General features: G+C 46.7%; 1 protein-coding gene across 5 annotated transcripts in view; it reads right to left on the bottom strand.

Annotated features, from left to right (window-relative positions):
• Nucleotides 1-19,165, bottom strand: part of TSPAN2 (tetraspanin 2) — a 57,581-nt gene that overhangs the window by 16,414 nt on the left and 22,002 nt on the right. For all 5 annotated transcript variants that reach the window (XM_077842743.1, XM_077842741.1, XM_077842742.1 and 2 more), the window contains exons 2-6: nucleotides 18,617-18,719; nucleotides 7,547-7,644; nucleotides 6,156-6,230; nucleotides 4,580-4,678; nucleotides 3,395-3,466 (exon numbers count right to left, since the gene is read on the bottom strand). In XM_077842743.1, coding sequence (XP_077698869.1) covers nucleotides 3,395-3,466; nucleotides 4,580-4,678; nucleotides 6,156-6,230; nucleotides 7,547-7,644; nucleotides 18,617-18,719 — 447 coding nt within the window. The remainder of the gene's footprint in view (nucleotides 1-3,394; nucleotides 3,467-4,579; nucleotides 4,679-6,155; nucleotides 6,231-7,546; nucleotides 7,645-18,616; nucleotides 18,720-19,165) is intronic.

The following is a 19,165-nucleotide window of genomic DNA, read 5'->3' as shown; positions in this document are numbered from 1 at the left end:
TTTTTTATTATATCATACACAAGAATAAACTCAAAATGGATTAAAGACCTAAATAGAAGCCCTGGAAAAATAAAACTCCTAGAAACATGAGCAGTAATCTCTTTGACACTGACTGTAGAATATTTTTCCAGATATGTTTCCTGAGGCATAAGAAACAAAAACAAAAATTAACTATTGGGACATCATGAAAATAAAAAAAAATTTGCACAGCAAAGGAAACAATTAACAAAACTAAAAGGCAACAAAATGAATAAATGATAAAATAAATAAATAAATTTTTATTCCTACTGAATGAGAGAAGATATTTACAAATGACAAAATAAGGGGTTAATATTCAAAATATCTAAAGAACTGGGATCCCTGGGTGGCGCAGCGGTTTGGCGCCTGCCTTTGGCCCAGGGCGCGATCCTGGAGACCCGGGATCGAATCCCACGTCAGGCTCCCGGTGCATGGAGCCTGCTTCTCCCTCTGCCTATGTCTCTGCCTCTCTCTCTCTCTGTGTGACTATCATAAATAAATAAAAAAAATTAAAAAAAAAAACAAAAACAAAATATCTAAAGAACTTATAAACTCAACACCAAAAAACCCCCAAATAATCCAATTAGAAAATGGGCAGAGAGGTTGAATAGACATTTCTCCAAAGAAGACAGCCAGATGATGAAAAGATGCTCAACATCACTCATCATCAGGGACATGCAAATGAAAACCACAATGTAATATCACTTCACACCAGTCAGAATGGCTGAAATAAAAACAAGAAACAAGGGTTGATGAGGATGTGAAGAAAAAGGACCCCTCATGCACTGTTGGTAGGAACATAAGCTGGTGCAGCCACTGTGGAGAACAGTATGGAGGCTCCTCAAATATTAAAAATAGAAATATGATATGATTCAACTATTCCACTACTGGGTATTTACTCAAAGAAAACGAAAAACACTAATTCAAAAAGATATATGTACTCGAAGTTCATTGCAGCATTATTTACAATAGCGAAGATATGGAAGCAGTCCAAATATCCACCGATAGATGAATGGATAAACCAGTGGTATATATACATAATGGAATGTAACTCAGCCATCAAAAGGAATGAAATCTTGCCATTTGCAACAACATGGATGGACCTAGAGGGTATAAACTAAGTGAAACAGAGAAACACAGTCAGAGAAAGACAAATGCCATATGCTTTCACTCATATATGAAATTTAAGAAATAAAACAGATGAGCAAAGGCAAGAAAAGACAAAAAACAGACTCTAATATAGAGAACACACTGTTGGTTGCCAGAGGGGAAGTGGGTAGGGGGATGGGTGAAATAGATAAAGGGGATTAAGGAGTGCACTTGTGATGAGCACTGAGTAATGTACAGATGTGTGAAATCATAATATACACCTGAAGTGAATTTAATACCATATGTTAATGGTACTTGAACAATAACAAAAAACAATCAAATGGGGAGGTCCTTCTGCAATCCTTCAAATTGCATGACCCCTGTTGGGTCTGTGGTGCTCCCTCTCATGGAGGCTCACTCATGTACTACAGTGTGGGGGTGCTGGCTCCCTTGTAGGTCTCTCCAATGGATGGTGAGAACTTTGAGGGCAGTGGCTGTGCCTTATTCATGTCCTCCAGGTCTCAGGGAGTCGATAAGCATTCAATGGACAACCCATGATACAAGCTAGACCTAGGATCTCATCAGTCTCTTCACAGCTATATGCTTAGAAGCATCCATGTCATTGTCCCCACATGCTCATATTTCCCTCTCTTATTTCCCACATTGAGTCTGTGCTTTCCTCAAGCCCTTCAGAACTGAAACTGCATAGCACACACCATTAATGATCCCCTAGGACCAAATACAACACATTATTTCCAGCCTTCATGTCTTTGTCTTCTTCCCAGCACTGAACTCCATGGACAACTATCTCCTCCTCCACTTCACTGTCTTCGGACTCTTCCCAACTCAATTCCTCCACAGACTTCTGGCTTCTTGTCCTCTGCTTACCTTTGTGACAAGTTTTTCAGCCCACCTCTACCTTGTTCTACACAATCTTCTTGGGCATTCCCTTCTATTCCTATGGCTTTAGCTCCTACCACTATGCTGGGATTCTAACACCGATCTTCAGCTCAGATTACCTGTAAGTCCCAAAGGTACCCAAAGTGTAAACTTGACCAAAACTGACTCAGGATCTGCTCCTTTCCCTATATTCACCTCTCATGGGGAGCGGAGTCTCTACCCATCCTTTGTGCCTAAGCAGAAGTCTGAAGTCTTAACTTCCTCCTCCCTCCTCCCCACTCGCATACAAGAGGTCTCCCAGGCCTGTTGATTCTACCCCTGAACATCTCAGAATCCACTGCTCCCTCTCTCTTCCCACTGCTGGTGAACTTGCATTAGCTCCTCACATCTCTTTTATTTGTTTGTTTATTTTTTATTTATTTATCAAGAGACAGAGAGAGAAAGAGAGAGGCAGAGACACAGGCAGAGGGAGAAGCAGGCTCCCTGTGGGGAGCCCGGTGTGGGACTTGATCCCAGGACCTGGGATCATGCCCTAAGCCAAAGGCAGACGCTCAACCACTGAGCCCCTCAGGCGTCCCTCCTCAGCATCTCTTACCAGGGTGACCACAAGTGCCACCGAAATGGCTCCCTCCGTCACTCTCTGGCTTTCTCTTCTACCTGGCACACTCAGCAGCCTGACTATGGTTTCTACAATGCAAAACTGACCATGTCAATCGTCTGCTAAAAGCAACACCTTTCTCAAACTTCCAGGTGTAAAGTCACGCCTCTGTCTACCTCCCCAAGAATGTCTGGCACCATCTCCTCTGAACTCCTGGCTTCCCTGCCGTCCTGGAGTTCCTCACCGCCACACCTCTGTTCCCGCTGCCAGCTTGGCCTGGGATGACCGTCCTTTGTCAAAGCGCAGCCCATGGATTCCAACCTCCGTGAAGCTTTCCTAACACCACTGTGTCTCCACTGTACTCTGTACAGACATTACACACAGCACGTCTCCCTTGACTAGGGAGGCCACAAGGGGCAGAACCATGGTTTTCATCTTAGAGTGTTCAGAACCCAGCACAGTGCCTGACATACAGCACTTAATAAATGAAGCATTTATCAGCGACTTCCATGGAGAGATGTGGGGTGACATTCTCAGGGTGCACATCCTTGGCCCTGGCAAATTTAATTAATGCCATAGCATTTGTACCATCATGGGCAAGTCAGCATGCCATCATTTCCCAGGGGACCAGCATACTGGAACTCAGCATTGCTTCACTTAGTTTATATAGAATAAAGCTGAGGCAGAGAAGCCACCGGGAGAGGGCCTCTGAGAATCACACCTGTCACCCCACGGGCAAGAGCCATCTTACACTAGAGGTAGGATAGGAACCCTGGAAGAGAAGCTTACCTTGTGCCCCAGAAGCTCCTTTGGGCATGTGGGTTGGACCTGTTCAGAGCTTTCTTTTCCACAGCACTGAAACTAGAGAGTCAGAAAAGAGCTTTTAGGGCCCAGGAAGGGGAAGTAGGAGCTCCAAGTCTGGGCATCACTACTGAGGACTGGAGGACTGAGCAACCCAAAATGCCATTTCTAGAAAAAGAGAAGAGTCGCATACTCATGCTAGCAAAACACAAAGGACTTCTGTCAAGTTGTCTGAGTTTGAGGATGGGAAGTGACTCGAGGCAACCCAAACAAAGCAAGAAGCCAATTGATGATATCTGTGTAAATTGCTATTTTTTAGACAGGAATTGTGTCTTTAGGTTTTTTTGTTTGTTTTTCAGCCTGGGAGTCATTTAACCTGCTGAGTAGCTAATGTTTTATGAGCTTTAGGTAGGGCTGTTTAACTGAGGACAGGCTGGGACAGAGAGGAGAAGTGGTCATAGTAAATAAAGCCTGGGTGCTAAAATGTCAGGGCCTGAAGGCTGGCCAGCCAACAGGTGTCCTGCCTTGGGGCCAGCCCCTCAAAGACAAAGGACAAGGTGTGCTGCCTGGTGTCCTTGGGGCAGCTGAGGCTGAACAGGATCCAGGGTTGGCACCTTCCAGGACATTCCTGTGACAAACAAGAATGGAGCTACCTGAAAGCATATGGCCTAGGATTTCATAGCTACTTCTCTGCATCACAGGGGTTAAGAAATTGGGACGACTCCAGCCTGGCCCGTCTCCTCTGGAAGCCCCTCTTGGTTAACTATGTGTAGCTTTCAGCACTGCACTGACAGCACAATCCCACCAATGTACTAGGATACAGGGAGCATCGCTGTCTCTGCGGCCTTTCATTTTGTAATTGATTCTGTTACACCACAATGCCACCTTTTGAGAGAACTTGGTATTTATTTGGGCTGCTTTCTGGGTGTTCTTATTTGTGCTCTTTTGTCTCTCTGGGGCACAATGCCTGATTTCTTCTTGTGAACTCTGTGTGCTAGGCCTCTTCTTCTAGGTTCTACACGCGATGCCAACTGTGGCTCCCATGAGGGCTGAAATACTGTGCTAAAGCTTGGCTTCATCAAATTTATTCTGATCTTTAATCCAGGTGATGAGAGAGAATCTGGTTAATGAATGATCTTTAGAAGGAATTAAGGAAGAATGAAAGTTACTTACTGTTGAGTGGAAGGTAATAAGAGTCCCATTTCCCCTTTCCTTGTCTTTCAGGTAATCATTATAAGCTTCTTCATACATGGTCTGAACATGTCGTATAGCCTGAAAACATACCAAGGGGACAGTGAGTGGGAAGTTTTAAATATTCTCCTTTCATTAAGGAAAATCCCCTATTCCTTACTCTTGGAAAATATAGTCCTTCCCTATGTTCATCTGTATTTTTTTTATTTTTTTAAATTTATTTATTTATGATAGTCACACACACACAGAGAGAGAGGCAGAGACATAGGCAGAGGGAGAAGCAGGCTCCATGCACCGGAAGCCCGACGTGGGATTCGATCCCGGGTCTCCAGGATCGCGCCCTGGGCCAAAGGCAGGCGCCAAACCGCTGCGCCACCCAGGGATCCCTGTTCATCTGTATTTTAAGATAATTCTGCATATATGGGATGGATTATAGATTCTGGAATTTCTCGGATACTTTTGGAGATGGAAGGATAGACTAAGAATAACTTTCATAGCCTAGAAAAATTTTTTTTAGAGTGAAGCTTCTCAAACCTGAATGGTTTGAGGCCCATCAGCCCTACCCAGGAGATTCTCATGTACAACGAGTGGGGACTTAGGCATTCTTGGTACCACCCTGGTTAAAAGTACTCGAGTCTATTCATGACGTGGTTTGAAAGATGTTCATGACCAAGGAAAACTGGTTCAGCATACAAATATCATGAAACTCAGGGAATGCTTTTTCTGGTATAAAGGCATGTGATCTGACATCCATAGAGATCTCAAAAAGTCCAAAGATCCAATTCTTCCAACCTACAAATATAACCAGATACTTTAGCAATATCCCAGAGGAGGTGTTACTTATTCCACATGTTTACCATTTAAAAAAATCTATAATGAGTTCATAAACACAATATTGGTAGCACATGAATTTATGTGAAATACAGCAAATTAAGTTTCCTTCCTTCCTCCTTTTCACTCCCCTCTTTCCCACCGTGTGTCTTAACACAGTGTGTTCCTTCTAAAAAGGCCTCTTCCTCTGTGAGTTCTCCTGATAACCTATTTTAGACACCTATAGTTTGAGCACCAATTTAAATAAACTCTCACCAGCATGCAGCAGGCCAGGCTCTAGTCTTTGAGGGTAACGTGGCCTCTTTCCAGGCCAAGCCCGATGGACAAATGATAGTCTAACAAGGGATGAAAATGTGTGTTCCTCTCCATCCCTCTTTTTCATATATGCAATCTACTTGTTTTCCTGTTACAAATGGGATCATCTTAAACTAGAGATCCTTTTTTTTTTTAAACTAGAGATCCTTTAAAAAAAATCAGACACCTTTATAACTCTAGCGAAAGCTATGAATTACCTCCTCAGAAAAATGTGTGCACATATATGTATGCACACTTACACATACAACATATATAGGCCTGTATAATACTTTCAGGTTAAAAAGTTCTGTGTAAATGATATATGTGGGGGTTATTTAGTTTTTCAATATCATTGTGGGTGAAATATTCTCATAGCCTTTGCCATGAAGAAACACTTTAACCATCATAAAAAGTAATTGTAATTTCTACTTACTACACCCTTGCCTATAAAAGCAAATACTCCAGTGGTTACTTCAGCAGCAAATATCACCAGTAGGCAGGTAAAGAACTGCAGAGGAGAGAAAATACACATTTCATTAACTCAACGCCTTTTCAATTTATTTGGCCTCTTTAATACTAGTTCCATTTGAAAAACATTAGGCAAGGTTATTCGTTTGCATTGATCTGGTAGGAAGCATTTACCCCCATCCCCCTGTAGTTTGTTTATTCTTTCATTTGCTCATTAATTTATTCAGCAATTGTTCATCGAGCATCTACTCTGTACCAGGCACTGTCCTTGGCACTGGATATAGAGTGGTGAATAAGATATGACCCCAATGTCTGCTATCACAGACCTCCTATTAGAAAATGGGAAGTATGATAAATGAGAAAGGAATAAAAAAGTGAGTTAGATAATTCCAGGTAGTGATAAAGAAATCCCACTACTTTGAACAGTGCCTGGCACTTAGGCGCTCAATGAATTCTTGATGAACAAAAGAGATTTTATAAAGATTTAAAACAAGACTGGGAGATAGGGAGTGACTGGTTGGGCCTGGATTGGGGAAGGTGTGACCCACACTGTGTGGGCTGAGAGGCTTCTCTGGAGGGTGGGAATGGCGGGGAGGGGCATTCTCCTGGACCAATTTCTGTTCTGGTCTCTTGGGTCTACTCTGTGTTCAGTGATAAGCAACAGGGATGCTCGGCAACAGGGGAAAGACAGGTAGAAAGGAGGACTGTGGAGATGATTTAGAGATTTTATACAGCAAGAGGTCAGGAGGAGGAGCCACAGTTAAAAATCAGCAATTATGGTAAAGAGAGACTGCCCACCAAAATTGCTGTTTCTGACTCTTCACGGAGAAAGAAAATTTTCTCTCTTCTGGCCCTTCTTCCTTCTCCTGTTTCTCTCAGGTCACTCTGCCATTGGATGTATAGCAGTAACCGAAATTCTTTTTTTTTTTTTTTTTTTTTTTTAAAGACAGAGGCTTCTTGTTAAAATAAACCACCAGAGGGGCGTTTGGTGAAGGTACTGATCTCCAAGAGCATTTTTTTTTCTTGTAGTTAAGAGCACCTCCCTGCCTATAGGAACCTTAGCCACCTCACTCACTGCGAAATAATTGTGATAGAATGATCATAATGACCCTATACAATTATTAGGCACTTTAACTCCCCAAACATCTTCACACTAATGACCTCATTTTTTTTTTCATACTTTCCATATGAGGCAGGGACAAAGACAATATTATTCTTAAGCGAGAAATGGAGAAATTTTTAGACTCAGGGAGAGGGAGTGAGTGCCAAGGTCTCCGTGGCCCTGAGGAACTGGCGCTGGAGGCCAGACCTCTGGCCCCCCCTCTGGGCCAGTTCCGCCCCGGACGCCCCACTTACGGATCCGAGCACACACTGCGACTCCCGCATGGCCCCGCAGCAGCCAAAGAAGCCCACGGCCATCATCAAGGCCCCCGCTCCGACCAGCACATACAGCCCTGTGGGGAGAGTCACAGGAGACACTGACCGCTCAGCCCACTCGCTGCCCCACCGCTCCAGGTGTCCCCACCCGGCACAGGCACCGTGTTGTGTCTGCTGCTGATAGTGTGTTACCCACGGGTGACCCTCGCTGAGTGCACCTGACTCAACCTGCAGAGGATCCCGAGAGGCAGGGGCTACCGTCGCCCCCGGTGAACAGAGAAAGCTGATACCTATGGGGGTAAAAGGACCCCTCCCTGTCACTTGAGCGGCAAGGCTCCGAGAGCTCCCGTGTCCGACTGCCACACCTGATGCTCTTACTCACCTTGGCACGCCTCCCACAGGCCAGGCACTTTACCTTTCAGATTTCTGCCCCCCCTATAAAGTGGATAGTACTCTTCTTTGCATGAAAGTGATGCAGCAGGTCAGGTGTCTGCGCCAGAGCCGGGACATAAACCCGCTCCCCTCCAGGAGCCCCTTGGACTCTTGTGACACCCTGGACTTCATGACTATCTCCGTCATAACAGAGTCCTTGAGGACCAAGTGGGAGGGCAAAGGGCTGATGGTCTGCCCAGATGGGGAAGCAGGGACAGAGAGGGACAGAAGAGGGAGGCTTTGGTTAGGGACGGGGTTGGGAGGACACAGCAATAAAGCCATCACGTTTTGTGAGAATCAGACTTGAGAGGGCATTACCATGGACACTGAACACACCAGAGGTTGCAATGTTCCAAGAAAACAGCCAAGGAGAGAAGGCGACAAAGACACAGACCAAATACCATTACAAATACAATATTAGCTGCATTTATTATGGGCTGATATTTTTTCTACGTACTGTTCTGAGCAACTGGCACAGATTTATTAATTTAATCTTCTTGAGGTAAGGTACCATTTTTATATCCATTTTCTAGAGAAACTAGGCCCCCAAAGTTTAAGCGATTTGCCCAAAATTGCTGGGATGAGCTGAGATGAAAATACCCATCTGCCTCTAAAGCCATCTCATCACCATCACCCTAAGGGGCACTGCCTCTCCAGCAGTAACAGCACCCTTAACCTGGGTGCTAATTTCCCTTACTGCTGAAGTCAGGCCATAGGAACTGTGGTTCTCACAGAGAAAGAAAAGGACAGATATGTTCTTGTTCTGAGAGAAATAAAGCCAAGCCCTTTCTTACTTCCTTTTCTGATCCTGAGATAAGTTAGAACACAATGTGACGCCTGGTACTTGGCTTGCTTGGAATAATGCTAATTGTCCCTATTTTATTTTTTGCATTTTATTCATGTGAGTCACCTGAAACCCCTCCCATTCGCAGAAAGGGTGGGGAGCCAGCGTTCCACCTCTGCGGGGAAAGCCTGCCCTCGGGGTACCTCTGCCTCCTCCAGGGGTGCCCTCTGGGGTGCTGCCGGTGGTTTGTGGGCAGATCTATCTAGTGCCTGGGGTGGCAGGCCAGGCTGCTGGGCTTCCTGCACCACCCAGGCTGTTCTCAGGGCTTCTGGGACGGGGAAGCCCTGCTGTATCCGCAGTCCCCTGGTAGGTATTTATTGCTTTCCTGCTCTGCCTACTTGGCCACTTCCTCCCCTTTCCTTTTTGGTGAAAACCAAAAGAATGATTTCATGTAGATTGGACGTAGTAATGAGAGAAATGATTCCGTATTAAAAACAGTGCTACTGTTAGCTCCACTGCCTAACACCTCATTGTTTTAAAAATTTTATTTCTCAGAGCTCTTTCATTGCCATCATCTCCCTGGTTTCTCCAACAACCCCCATAGGTAAGGCAAGTGTTCTGTTTCTGTTTTGCCAACGAGAGTCAGAGGGGCATGATGGCTGTAGGCAGGACACACAGGCCTGGAGACCTGATTCCCATCCTATTTCAAAGAGGCTGTGCAGGACCTTATTCAGTCCCCCCACAAAATGTCTCAGGGGTGGGCTGCCTTATTATATTAATTTCCCATTTAAAGTGTTTACAGTCTATAGATTCTGCTCAGAGCAACAGCCTAGGGACCCGGCCTGCCTGGATCCTTATCTAGCCTGGGTTCTAGCCACAGAGGAATTTACTGTGATATGACCTGGCTGGCTCCCTTCCATTTTCTGCTTTTGCGGGTGCTCTTATTTGTCTTTCTCTGAGGATCTGAGGTCCACTAACTAACCTTCTTCCTCCTATCTAAGATATGCTCGGCACAAGACAGAATTATTGATCAGACTGGCTGTCCGCCATTGCCATGTGTTTGCTTAGAGATACATGCTAGGAATACATTTCAGCAAACACCCATGGAGCCCCCATAGGGTTGGGCTCTCTCAAGGCCAGGCAAATGAGCACAGGGATGCACACACTGAGAAAGGGTGCCTGAGAGTCTGGAATGGAGGAAAGAAGGCAGCTCCTGAGGAGGTTAGGGTGTGGGGGACATAGGCACAGGGCCTGAGGAGGACACAATTGTTCCCCACTGCAGACAAGCTCACTCAGTCCCTTGGGCCACAATCTTTGTCCTTCTAGAATAACGATCTCCTCAAGAAAATCTGCTTATTTGTACTGTAGTCCATTCTTAGGCTATCAGAATCCTAGAGTTCAGAGGAAAAACATCCTTAAACTGACCTAGCAGCTCCAGTTCCTGAGGCCTCTCCCCAACAATCAAAAAGCTTTGTATCAACTCATTTAAAGTGGCTCCCCACCCCCGCCCGCCATGGGACTGGATGAGGCACGCTCATCAATTTCTGTGGCTTTTTGGTGGTAGATGGTTTTACATACCCAGCTAATAATCATTTTTCATCTGAGAATATTTTTCTCTGCCTCTGTACAACTCTCCCTCCCTTCCAGCTTGCCCTGGATGCACGTAATTATATATGTGTGTGTGCATATACATATACATATATGTATATATATATTAAATATATATATATATATATATATATATATATATATATATATATATATATATATAATATTGTACGGGACCTAGCTTCTGGGGAAGGTAAAGACTTGGGCTCTATGTAAATTGCAACAGTGATGGGTTAGTGCGTCTTGTTCTATGTAGCTTGACATGTCTTAGTCATGGAGTCATTCAGTACCAGAGTGACAACCACCACTTCCTGCCACTTTGGCCTACTCTGTGCTGCATCCACGTGTTGCACTTAATAGGCATCAGCTCGGAAACCTGCCACCTGAGAAGTATCAATGCTGTCAACTACTCTCTCATTCTGATGATGTGGCTCTAAACCACTCCTGTATCTGTCTCTCCTCATATCCCCCCATGTAATTAGGCTTCCTGTAGGCGGGCTCCTTCCATATTGAGGAACACAATAACCTACTTACATAGAAGAACAAAACCTACAGCAGATATCACACTTATGAGTTCTCTTCTGTTAAATCACCTCATGCCATGAGGTCAGTGGTATGTTAGTGTTCATATTCCACAACCGGGGAAACAGAGACACAGAGAAGTGAAGGCATTTACCTGAGATTGCACAGCTAGTGAGGGGCAACGCTGGAGAGTCTGCTCCAAAATCCACACCCTGACTCCTCTGGTGCAATTCCAGCAGGAGCTCAGAGGAATGGGGACTCTCAGCTAAAAAGCTGTTCACTTTGCAATTATACATGCCAAGAGGATGCTCTTTCTTTTTCCTTGAGGAAAGTGCTTGAGGAATCTCTAATGGATGAGGTCTGGGTTTTCCTCTGAAAATACAGGGCTGGGAGCCAGATCTCTGGACCTGTCAACTGACCTTTAGGTGCGTCCTCTTAGAATTCCTTAGTTTTGTTATCTGCGATTTGGAAATAAGAACCTAACTTGTAAAAATGCTTTGGAGAAACCGTCTCAACCACGTAAGCTATAGCATGTCACTCTGCAGCCCCTACAACTCTCAGGTAAAACTGAAAAACAAGAAGTAAAACAGTATTATTGGAGTGAGTCAGAGTTTTGAAAATGGCAAGCCAGCTCCTCAGCATTCAGTTCTGAAACCCTTTCCTTCCACACAAGGTCCGGCTGCAATCAAAACCAGGCTCCCAGACCCTGCATTCAACACAGAGAGAAGGCTACAACCGTCAGCCTGTGACCCTGAGGAGCCACAGGGCTGCTATTTGTGTGCGCAGAAAGACCTGCCACCATCCTTGCTCACAGACAGGACTTCATGCGCCCCAGCACATGCCACCTGTCTGGGCTTCCAAGGCTGGAGGGGCCAGCTCCCCACTCAGCACTCCTACAAAGAGCCCCTGCCCTGTCACTCTAGGAGGCAGCCCTAGCTGGGGATTGCAGTAGGAAGTCGGAGGGGCTGGGGCGCCTGGGTGGCTTGGGCGGTTGAGGGTCTGCCTTTGGCTCAGGGCGTGATCCCGGGGTCCTGGAATCAAGTCCTGCATCAGGCTTCCTGTGTGGAGTCTGCTTCTCCCTCTGCCTGTGTCTCTGCCTCTCTCTGTGTCTCTTATGGATAAATAAATAAAATCCTTAAAAAAAAAAAAAAAAAAAGGAAGTCAGAGGGGCAGGTTGATGGAGTTTGGATGACGAGAGGTAGGGGAGCTACCCCCAGGAGTTCACTGAGAGAGACTACAGCAGAGAGAGTGCAGGAAACCCCAAGTTGTCCAAGCAGGTCCTCTCTTGCTGGGCTCTCTATTTTCCCCATCAGCACCCCAGGGACACAGACAGCTTACATCAGCCTCCAGACCTTGCCCTGGTTCAGAGGACCCTGAGAAGGGGCAACAAGTGGCATTCTGATTGCCCTTACCCCCTGCCCTCAGTATCCCCAGCTCCTGCTCACCCTCAGGGATCAGTGCTGGATCTCTCCACCCTGGCGCCAGCTGTGATGTCAGGATGGGTCTTTATCACAAGAGGGAACCTCTCTCCATCATAAGGAGGAGGAAGCAAAGATCCCAGACAGGAAAGTATTCCCCCAGGGACAGAGGAAGTTCTACAAAACCTAAGCAGTCACCTGCCCAGAAGCAGGCAGCTAGACCACGTGTGCTCCCAAGACCCCTCCTGCAGAGGGGACTCGAGGCTGTGAGACTCTATTTCTTTAACAGCCACTTGAATGTGCCAAGCCCGGTCACCAACACTCTTTAACAAAGGGGCGATAAGAGTTTAGTGGGCTCATTGCTCTGGAACTTATTCTGAAAAGAAAACACACAGATTAGTGACTGCCACCCTGTGACATGAAGTGAGATTTTCCAAAATCTGGGCCTACTTCTTTTTTAAAGTCCTATTACCTCACACTCTTTGCTATGTAAGTCCATAAGTGGTGTCCTGGTATATTTGTCTTCTCACTTTATTGCCAGAGAGTAGGTATCTTTCTTATTTGGAAAATTATTTATTGAGGAAAGAATTAGTCTCTGCCAACATGTATATCACTCTGTTTATGTTATAAGAAATATCTGAAGTGAGGAGGAGGTCTCTGACTTCACAGGACTGTTGATCGTTGCCACTGTCCAGAGAGACAAACAGAACAAGCACAGGCTGGGGTGTCAGCAGACCTGGGCTGTGGGCTGAGCCCTGCCACGAAGAGCTGGAAACCTTGGCCGACTGCCAACCTGCTGTTGTTTTATCTGCTGGTTCTCTCTCCTTAGTATACGTAGCGCCAAGATTCTTGATAACACGTTTGCCTGAAGCTCCAGCCCTGGGCTTAAGCGTCTCACCACCAGCCACTCACTAAGGGCAGAAGGGAGGTGTGCTGAGGATGAAGAACTGAGGTGGGCAAACCCACACCCAGGCCCCAGGCCCCCAAGAGCACACAAGAAGGACTCAGGCCCGGCTGTATAGACTGTTGTTTCCCCTAGCCAGAATTCACGTCCTCTTCATATCTGTGAAAGACACAAACCCTCTCTGCTCAGTCCCTGCGGACTTTAACCTTTAGGGCAGACATGAAGCCAAGGCTTCAGCCAACAAGCCCATCCTAATGCCTGGCGGGGGAACAGGCACTGGCCCCAGGATTGGCAATGAAAGCGAGGGTCAGGACTTTAGCTGGAGCTGCTGGAACGAAAGAAGGGTGCCAGGGTGACTAGGGAGATGGCATCGGAGCTGGGAGCAGCCACATTATCGTCTTCAGGAAACCTGCCTGAGCATGGAGCCAAAGGGGAGCAGAGCTAAGAGAAGGGGATAGGCAGGACTTGAGCACATCACCTGCACCCCTGAGGCCAGTACTAATCCTGGACTTTTCAGTTTTGTGAGTCAAGAAATTTCGTTTTGTTCAACATAGCTTGCGTCAAGTTTTTGTGATTTGCAATCAAGAGTCTTGACAGGGCATTTCTTGCCTCTTGGGCCCCTCACATTGCCTCAGTTTAGATTAGCAAATAGGACCAGGAATATCTGCATGGAACCAGTTCACCCCCCCCTACTCAACCCAGGATTCCCCTGAACTGAAGAACACTCCATTCTGGGTTTTGCCACGTGAGTGGCCAATTACAGACCGATGTAGGTGAAAATTTGCTTTTATCTGTCGCTTCTTTGGTTTACAAAATCATGAAAAAAGGTTTTCTTACGTTGGACCCAAACCTACGCCTGTGTACCTGTTCGTTTGTGGGACAAGGTAGATGGAGCCTGCTCCCCAGATTGCATCTCAGGTTCACATCCCTTCCCCCCTCTCTGGACAGGAACCAGAGTTTCTTGTGCAACTCAGGTTCCTACCGAAAATCATAAATTATTACTTTGAGGCTTGACTCTTCTATCACTGATTATTTTTTTTATCGTTTTGATTCCTTCTGGCCCTGACTTTAATAATGTAGGATAATAACGTTTAATAATGTTTCTTGTTTTCCCATCTCTTTGCTCACAGTTCCTACTGCTGACAACCACCACGGGCGATGCCCTTATGTCTGAGTGTATCAGTAACCTAGCATGTTCTTTTCTGTCTCCTCTCTCATTCCACAATTTATTGTGGGTCATACCTCGCCCAAACCCTAGTTATCCCTCTATTGCTCACTAATTTAACAAGCTTTGACAGTCAGGGCCCTGTGTGCTTGTCCACCCCCCTTCCCTCCCTGACACTTCTAATCCTACCTCCCACCTTGCCCCAATCTGTTCCCCTCTAACCAGAGTCCTTTGCCTGGCCTGGGCTTGCTGATCACTGTCTTGTGGACACGCCTCTTGTGGTCTTGCCCTATGGCCTTTGCTGTCTTCATTTTGCTTCCACTCATTGATGACAGCCTGGTCTTTCAAACCTAAATCAGATCCTTGCCTCACCAGTTTAGAATGACCCCTGATGTGCCCACTGCAAATACCACTTAGCTGGTTTTAGTTATATACTAGTTTCCATCAGAATTTAAATTGTTAACTCTGTGAGTCTTTTTAAATAGATTACAAAGATACAAGGGAGTGAGTACAGCATTCATTCTCATCACTGTCTCTCATGAATAAATAAATAAAATAAAAAAAATAAAAACACTATGAAGAGAATTTTAGATGGCCAGATGTTTATCCTCAATGAAAGAGAGACAGCCTTTCTTACATGTTTTTCATATAACTCAGGTCTTCATGGTCTTTTATTTTTTTTTATTTAAAAATTTTATTTATTTATTTATTCATGAGAGATACACAGAAAGAGAGAGAGAAAAGCAGAGACACAGGCAGAGGGAGAAGCAGGCTCCATGCAGGGAGCCCGATGTGGGACTCAATCCTGGGACTCTGGGATCACGCCCTGAGCCAAAGGCAGACGCTCAATTGCTCAGCTACCCAGGCGTCCCTTTTCATGGTCTTTTAAAAATGGTTTTTCTTCACTATTGCTGAAAATTTCCAGTTCAAGCTCAGAAATTACATTATAGAGATTTACGTCTTCCAACCTCAACCTCAGTGGTGACGTGGGTACGTGGCTGGGTGTTAGACAGTTAGTTATTGCCAAACAACTTGAAGGAGAAGGTCTGCCTGTAAGTGAGCTGGTGGATGTTTTCCCACGTTTTAGTTCAACAAAGGGTAGACTCCTTCCCCAGCCCTGGGGGCACAACAGCGGCAGCTGTTGATGGAACGTCCTGAGAGTCCTACCTGAGGAAGAGGAGATAAATAGGGTTCCAGCACAGAGACAACAGCATGTGATGAGAAAACAGATTGAAGGCTAATACCCTGAACCTCTATGTGCCCGAGTTTCAGAGGCAAACTATTTCCATGCTTTTATTGGGACTGACATCATGTTAGGACATTAAGTAACTACCGAATTCAGAGTAGGGAGAGCAAATAATGTTCACCCCAAGGATCAGTTATATATGGTTGGAGGGGCTAGGTTAGGAAGATGCCCCTAAAGGAGTATCCTGAACGATTAGCCATCCCTTCCTCGGGCTGGGGAAACAATGAGTAGCTGCCTGCCTTATACTGGTCAGTGCTAATTCAGAGTCATCAATAAGGATCTCCTTAACGCAATCTATCAGAAACCACCTGACTCCCGAGGCACCATTCAAGCACCCCTCCACCTTGAGCTTGTCCTGCAGTCTCCCAGTATTCTCTCCCACTTTTTTTTTTTTAAACGTAAGCTCTAAGCCCAATGTGGAATTCAGATTCATGACTCTGAGATCAAGAATAGTATGGTCTACTGACTGAGCCAGCCAAGAGGTTGCTAGAAGCTTCTTCTAAACCTGTGATGCTTTTTAAATGTGACTGCTATAGTCACAGGCATATACCACCACTGTTCCCATACAAGACTTTTTTTTTTTTTTTTATAAGTAATCTCTATTCCCAATGTGGGGCTTGAACTCACAACCTCGAGATCAAGAGTTGCATGCTCTACCAACTGAGCCAGCCAGGTGCCCCTTCTCACATCTTAATTCAGTGATTATGTTTGTACCACATGTTAGTACTTAACATATGCGTGGGATTACTGTCTGCTATTTACCATTGCATATGGCTGGAGAGGCCAGAGTCCCATTACGATGGGATCAAACCATTGCTATGATGAATCCAGTGGGCACGGAGGTTGTGATTATAGTGAATGGAGTTAGAAATTGTAGGGCACAGTTATGGAATACGCAGCCCCTGGCCCATTAGCAGCATGAGGGGAGATGCATTCCTTCTGCTACCCTCCCCTGACTCTTCGGTACATCTCCTGGAGGCAGTGCAGGACAAGGACAGGCTGAGCTTTATCTGGGGCACAGGGGCCTCTCTGAGATAGAGAACGGTTCTGAGGAGGTCCGTGGAGCCAGGAGAGCCTCAAGGAGAAATATGTTAAATGTGTGTGTAGGCTTTGGACAGAGGGACGTGTGCTACCTGGAAACCACATGGGTGGCAAAGAGCATTTCAGTGTCGAAGTACAATGGCAGATTCCTCTGCTTCTTCCCTATAAAAACTCTGACTTTATCCAAGTGTCAGAGGCCCCCTGGGGAGCTTGGCCCCTTCCCAAGCCCAGGGTTACTCTTCTTTAGTCAGAAGAGCCAATCATTGTAGCTTTCTTCTTGGGCATGATGAGCTCAGGCATGAGCACACAGTACAGTTCTGGCCAATATGCTGCAAGGAGAGGCTGCTGGGTGTCTTCTGACACAGGTTGTAGTCATTCCTAAGAAGGGCCACATGAGGTGAAACTTCCTTTCTTTCTCTTTTGGACGTTGCCGTTTGAGGACACGACCCTTGGAGCCACCGTAGCTATCTTTCAAACCTAAGGGGACGTGTTTGAGGTCATCTCAAGGACAGCCAGGGGAGAGATGGAAAAAACCTGGGTCCTTGATGACTTTGTGGAATCCTGAGTGAATGCTGGAGAGTCCCCATCTCCATGCTTCTTTTACTGTGCTTCATCAATTTCAATATAGGTCTGACATGGTCACATTTAAATGTCCCTAAAATTAGGATGCATTGGTTTTTTAAAAAGATTTTAAAAATTTATTCATGAGAGACAAGAGAGGCAGGCAGAGACACAGGCTGAGGGAGAAGCAGGCTCCCTGCGGGGAGCCCAATGCGGGACTCGATCCCAGGACCCCAGGATCACGCCCTGAGCCAATGGTAGATGCTCAACCACAGACCACCCAGGCACCCCAGGATGCATGTTTTAGGGCACGTCATGGTTGAATTGGCAGCATTTCTTCTTTTCTGAGTGGAAATTAAAATAATCGTGTGTTTTACAAAAGACTGCCTCTAAGATTTGATGAGATGTGTGTGGACTGTTCTTCCTGCCACCCATCTTAGAGTATGTTCCTTGTTACTTTCCTCCAGAAGAATCCTGGCTGCGATGCTGCTCTTCTGGGGAGGCCGAGGGTGGGCTGGGTGCTGGGGAGGGGAGCAGCACAGCTGTGAGGAGCCTTCCCCGAGGCTCTGAGTGAGCCTGGGTGCTCTGTCCCTCCCAGGAAGCACACACTGCTCTTCTTGGCACTGGGAGCAAACGACCTGCACAGGACCCTGCCTCTCCTCGTACCCTCCGCACTCTATAGCTGGTGCAGGCTGTGGAGCAGCCTTTCCCACAGGGAGGGCTCTCACTGGTAGTGACAACAGTCCCGGGCTTTCTGAAGTCTAGAAGCCAGGTGCACTCGGCTAGAGGGTGAGTACAGTCTGCAGAAGAGGATGAGACATAGATCGTAGGGACTGAACCCAGGGAAATGCTCAGCCCCTTACCTCAGGCTTACCATGTTGTCTCAGAATTGCAGGCCACCCCCCCTCCCTGGCCACCTCTTACCCCTTTCCCCTTTCTCTGAATTCGACCCTGCCCTCCACAGTCCCTAGTTGGGGGGACTGGGACTGGGTACCTCTGAACCTTGAGATGTCCCTGCACTTGGGATTGCATCTCTCTCATAGACAACTTAAAATACAAGATCAGCATAAACCCCGAGTCAGCAGGGACCCCACAGCCCAGAGGGCTGACTGTGGAACAGACTCTGTGCTGCACCCCCTCGCTCGGCAGGCCAGTCCCTCCACACTGGTCTTCCTTGACTTGATGAACCACGGGAGGAGCGGGCAGTGAAGGGGTGCAGGATCCCCGCTGGCCCTGGCCACACAGCCCCAGGGCTGGGCGGAGTCTGCACGGACCAGGTTTTGCTTCCTTACTTGCCCTCACATAGAAGTCCGGGTACAGGTTCTGGGGTGGCGCTAAGTGGGGCTTAGGGCAGCTGAGGTCACTCACCCATGTAGAAATACTCTGGGGACTTGTCTTCTGATGAGAAGCCCTTCATGGTGCCTCCAAACCGAAACCAGAGTCCAAAGCCAATGACAGCCGACCCTGCCAGCTGGAAGGGAAACAACATGGTTTTCAGGGGGTGGAAAGGTGCAGTGTTCGCATGAGCCAGGGGTGGGTGGGGGACCCCAAGTGCTGGGGCTAGAAGAGGGCATCTCTTTAGAAATCAGTCCGTCTGCCCTTCACGTTTCTTGGGGGAGGAGAAATGATGGGCTCCAAGCCCCCCATGTCCCCAATGTGATATCAGAACTGGGGGTTCCTGATTCCAAGGTGAGTTTATCCTGTTCTGCTGGAACTGCCCTGTGGTTGCCAGGTATGGAAAGCATGGCCTGGGAGGCGTCTCAGAATGTTCTAATAATAGTCCCCCTGGAAGGGATTTGCCCCCTGCCACGCTGTCCCTTGCTGGGCACTCTGGACCTCCTCACCAACATCACAGTGAGAGGGGACTATGTTTCCACCTCCAGTCACCAACAGCAAGATGAATCCTAAGACCTGAGG

The sequence above is a fragment of the Canis aureus genome, chromosome 12, assembly GCF_053574225.1.
Source record: "Canis aureus isolate CA01 chromosome 12, VMU_Caureus_v.1.0, whole genome shotgun sequence".
NCBI classification, from domain to species: domain Eukaryota; kingdom Metazoa; phylum Chordata; class Mammalia; order Carnivora; family Canidae; genus Canis; species Canis aureus.
The sequence above is the reverse complement of the archived record's forward strand: the minus strand, read 5'-3'. Positions and strand labels throughout refer to the sequence as shown.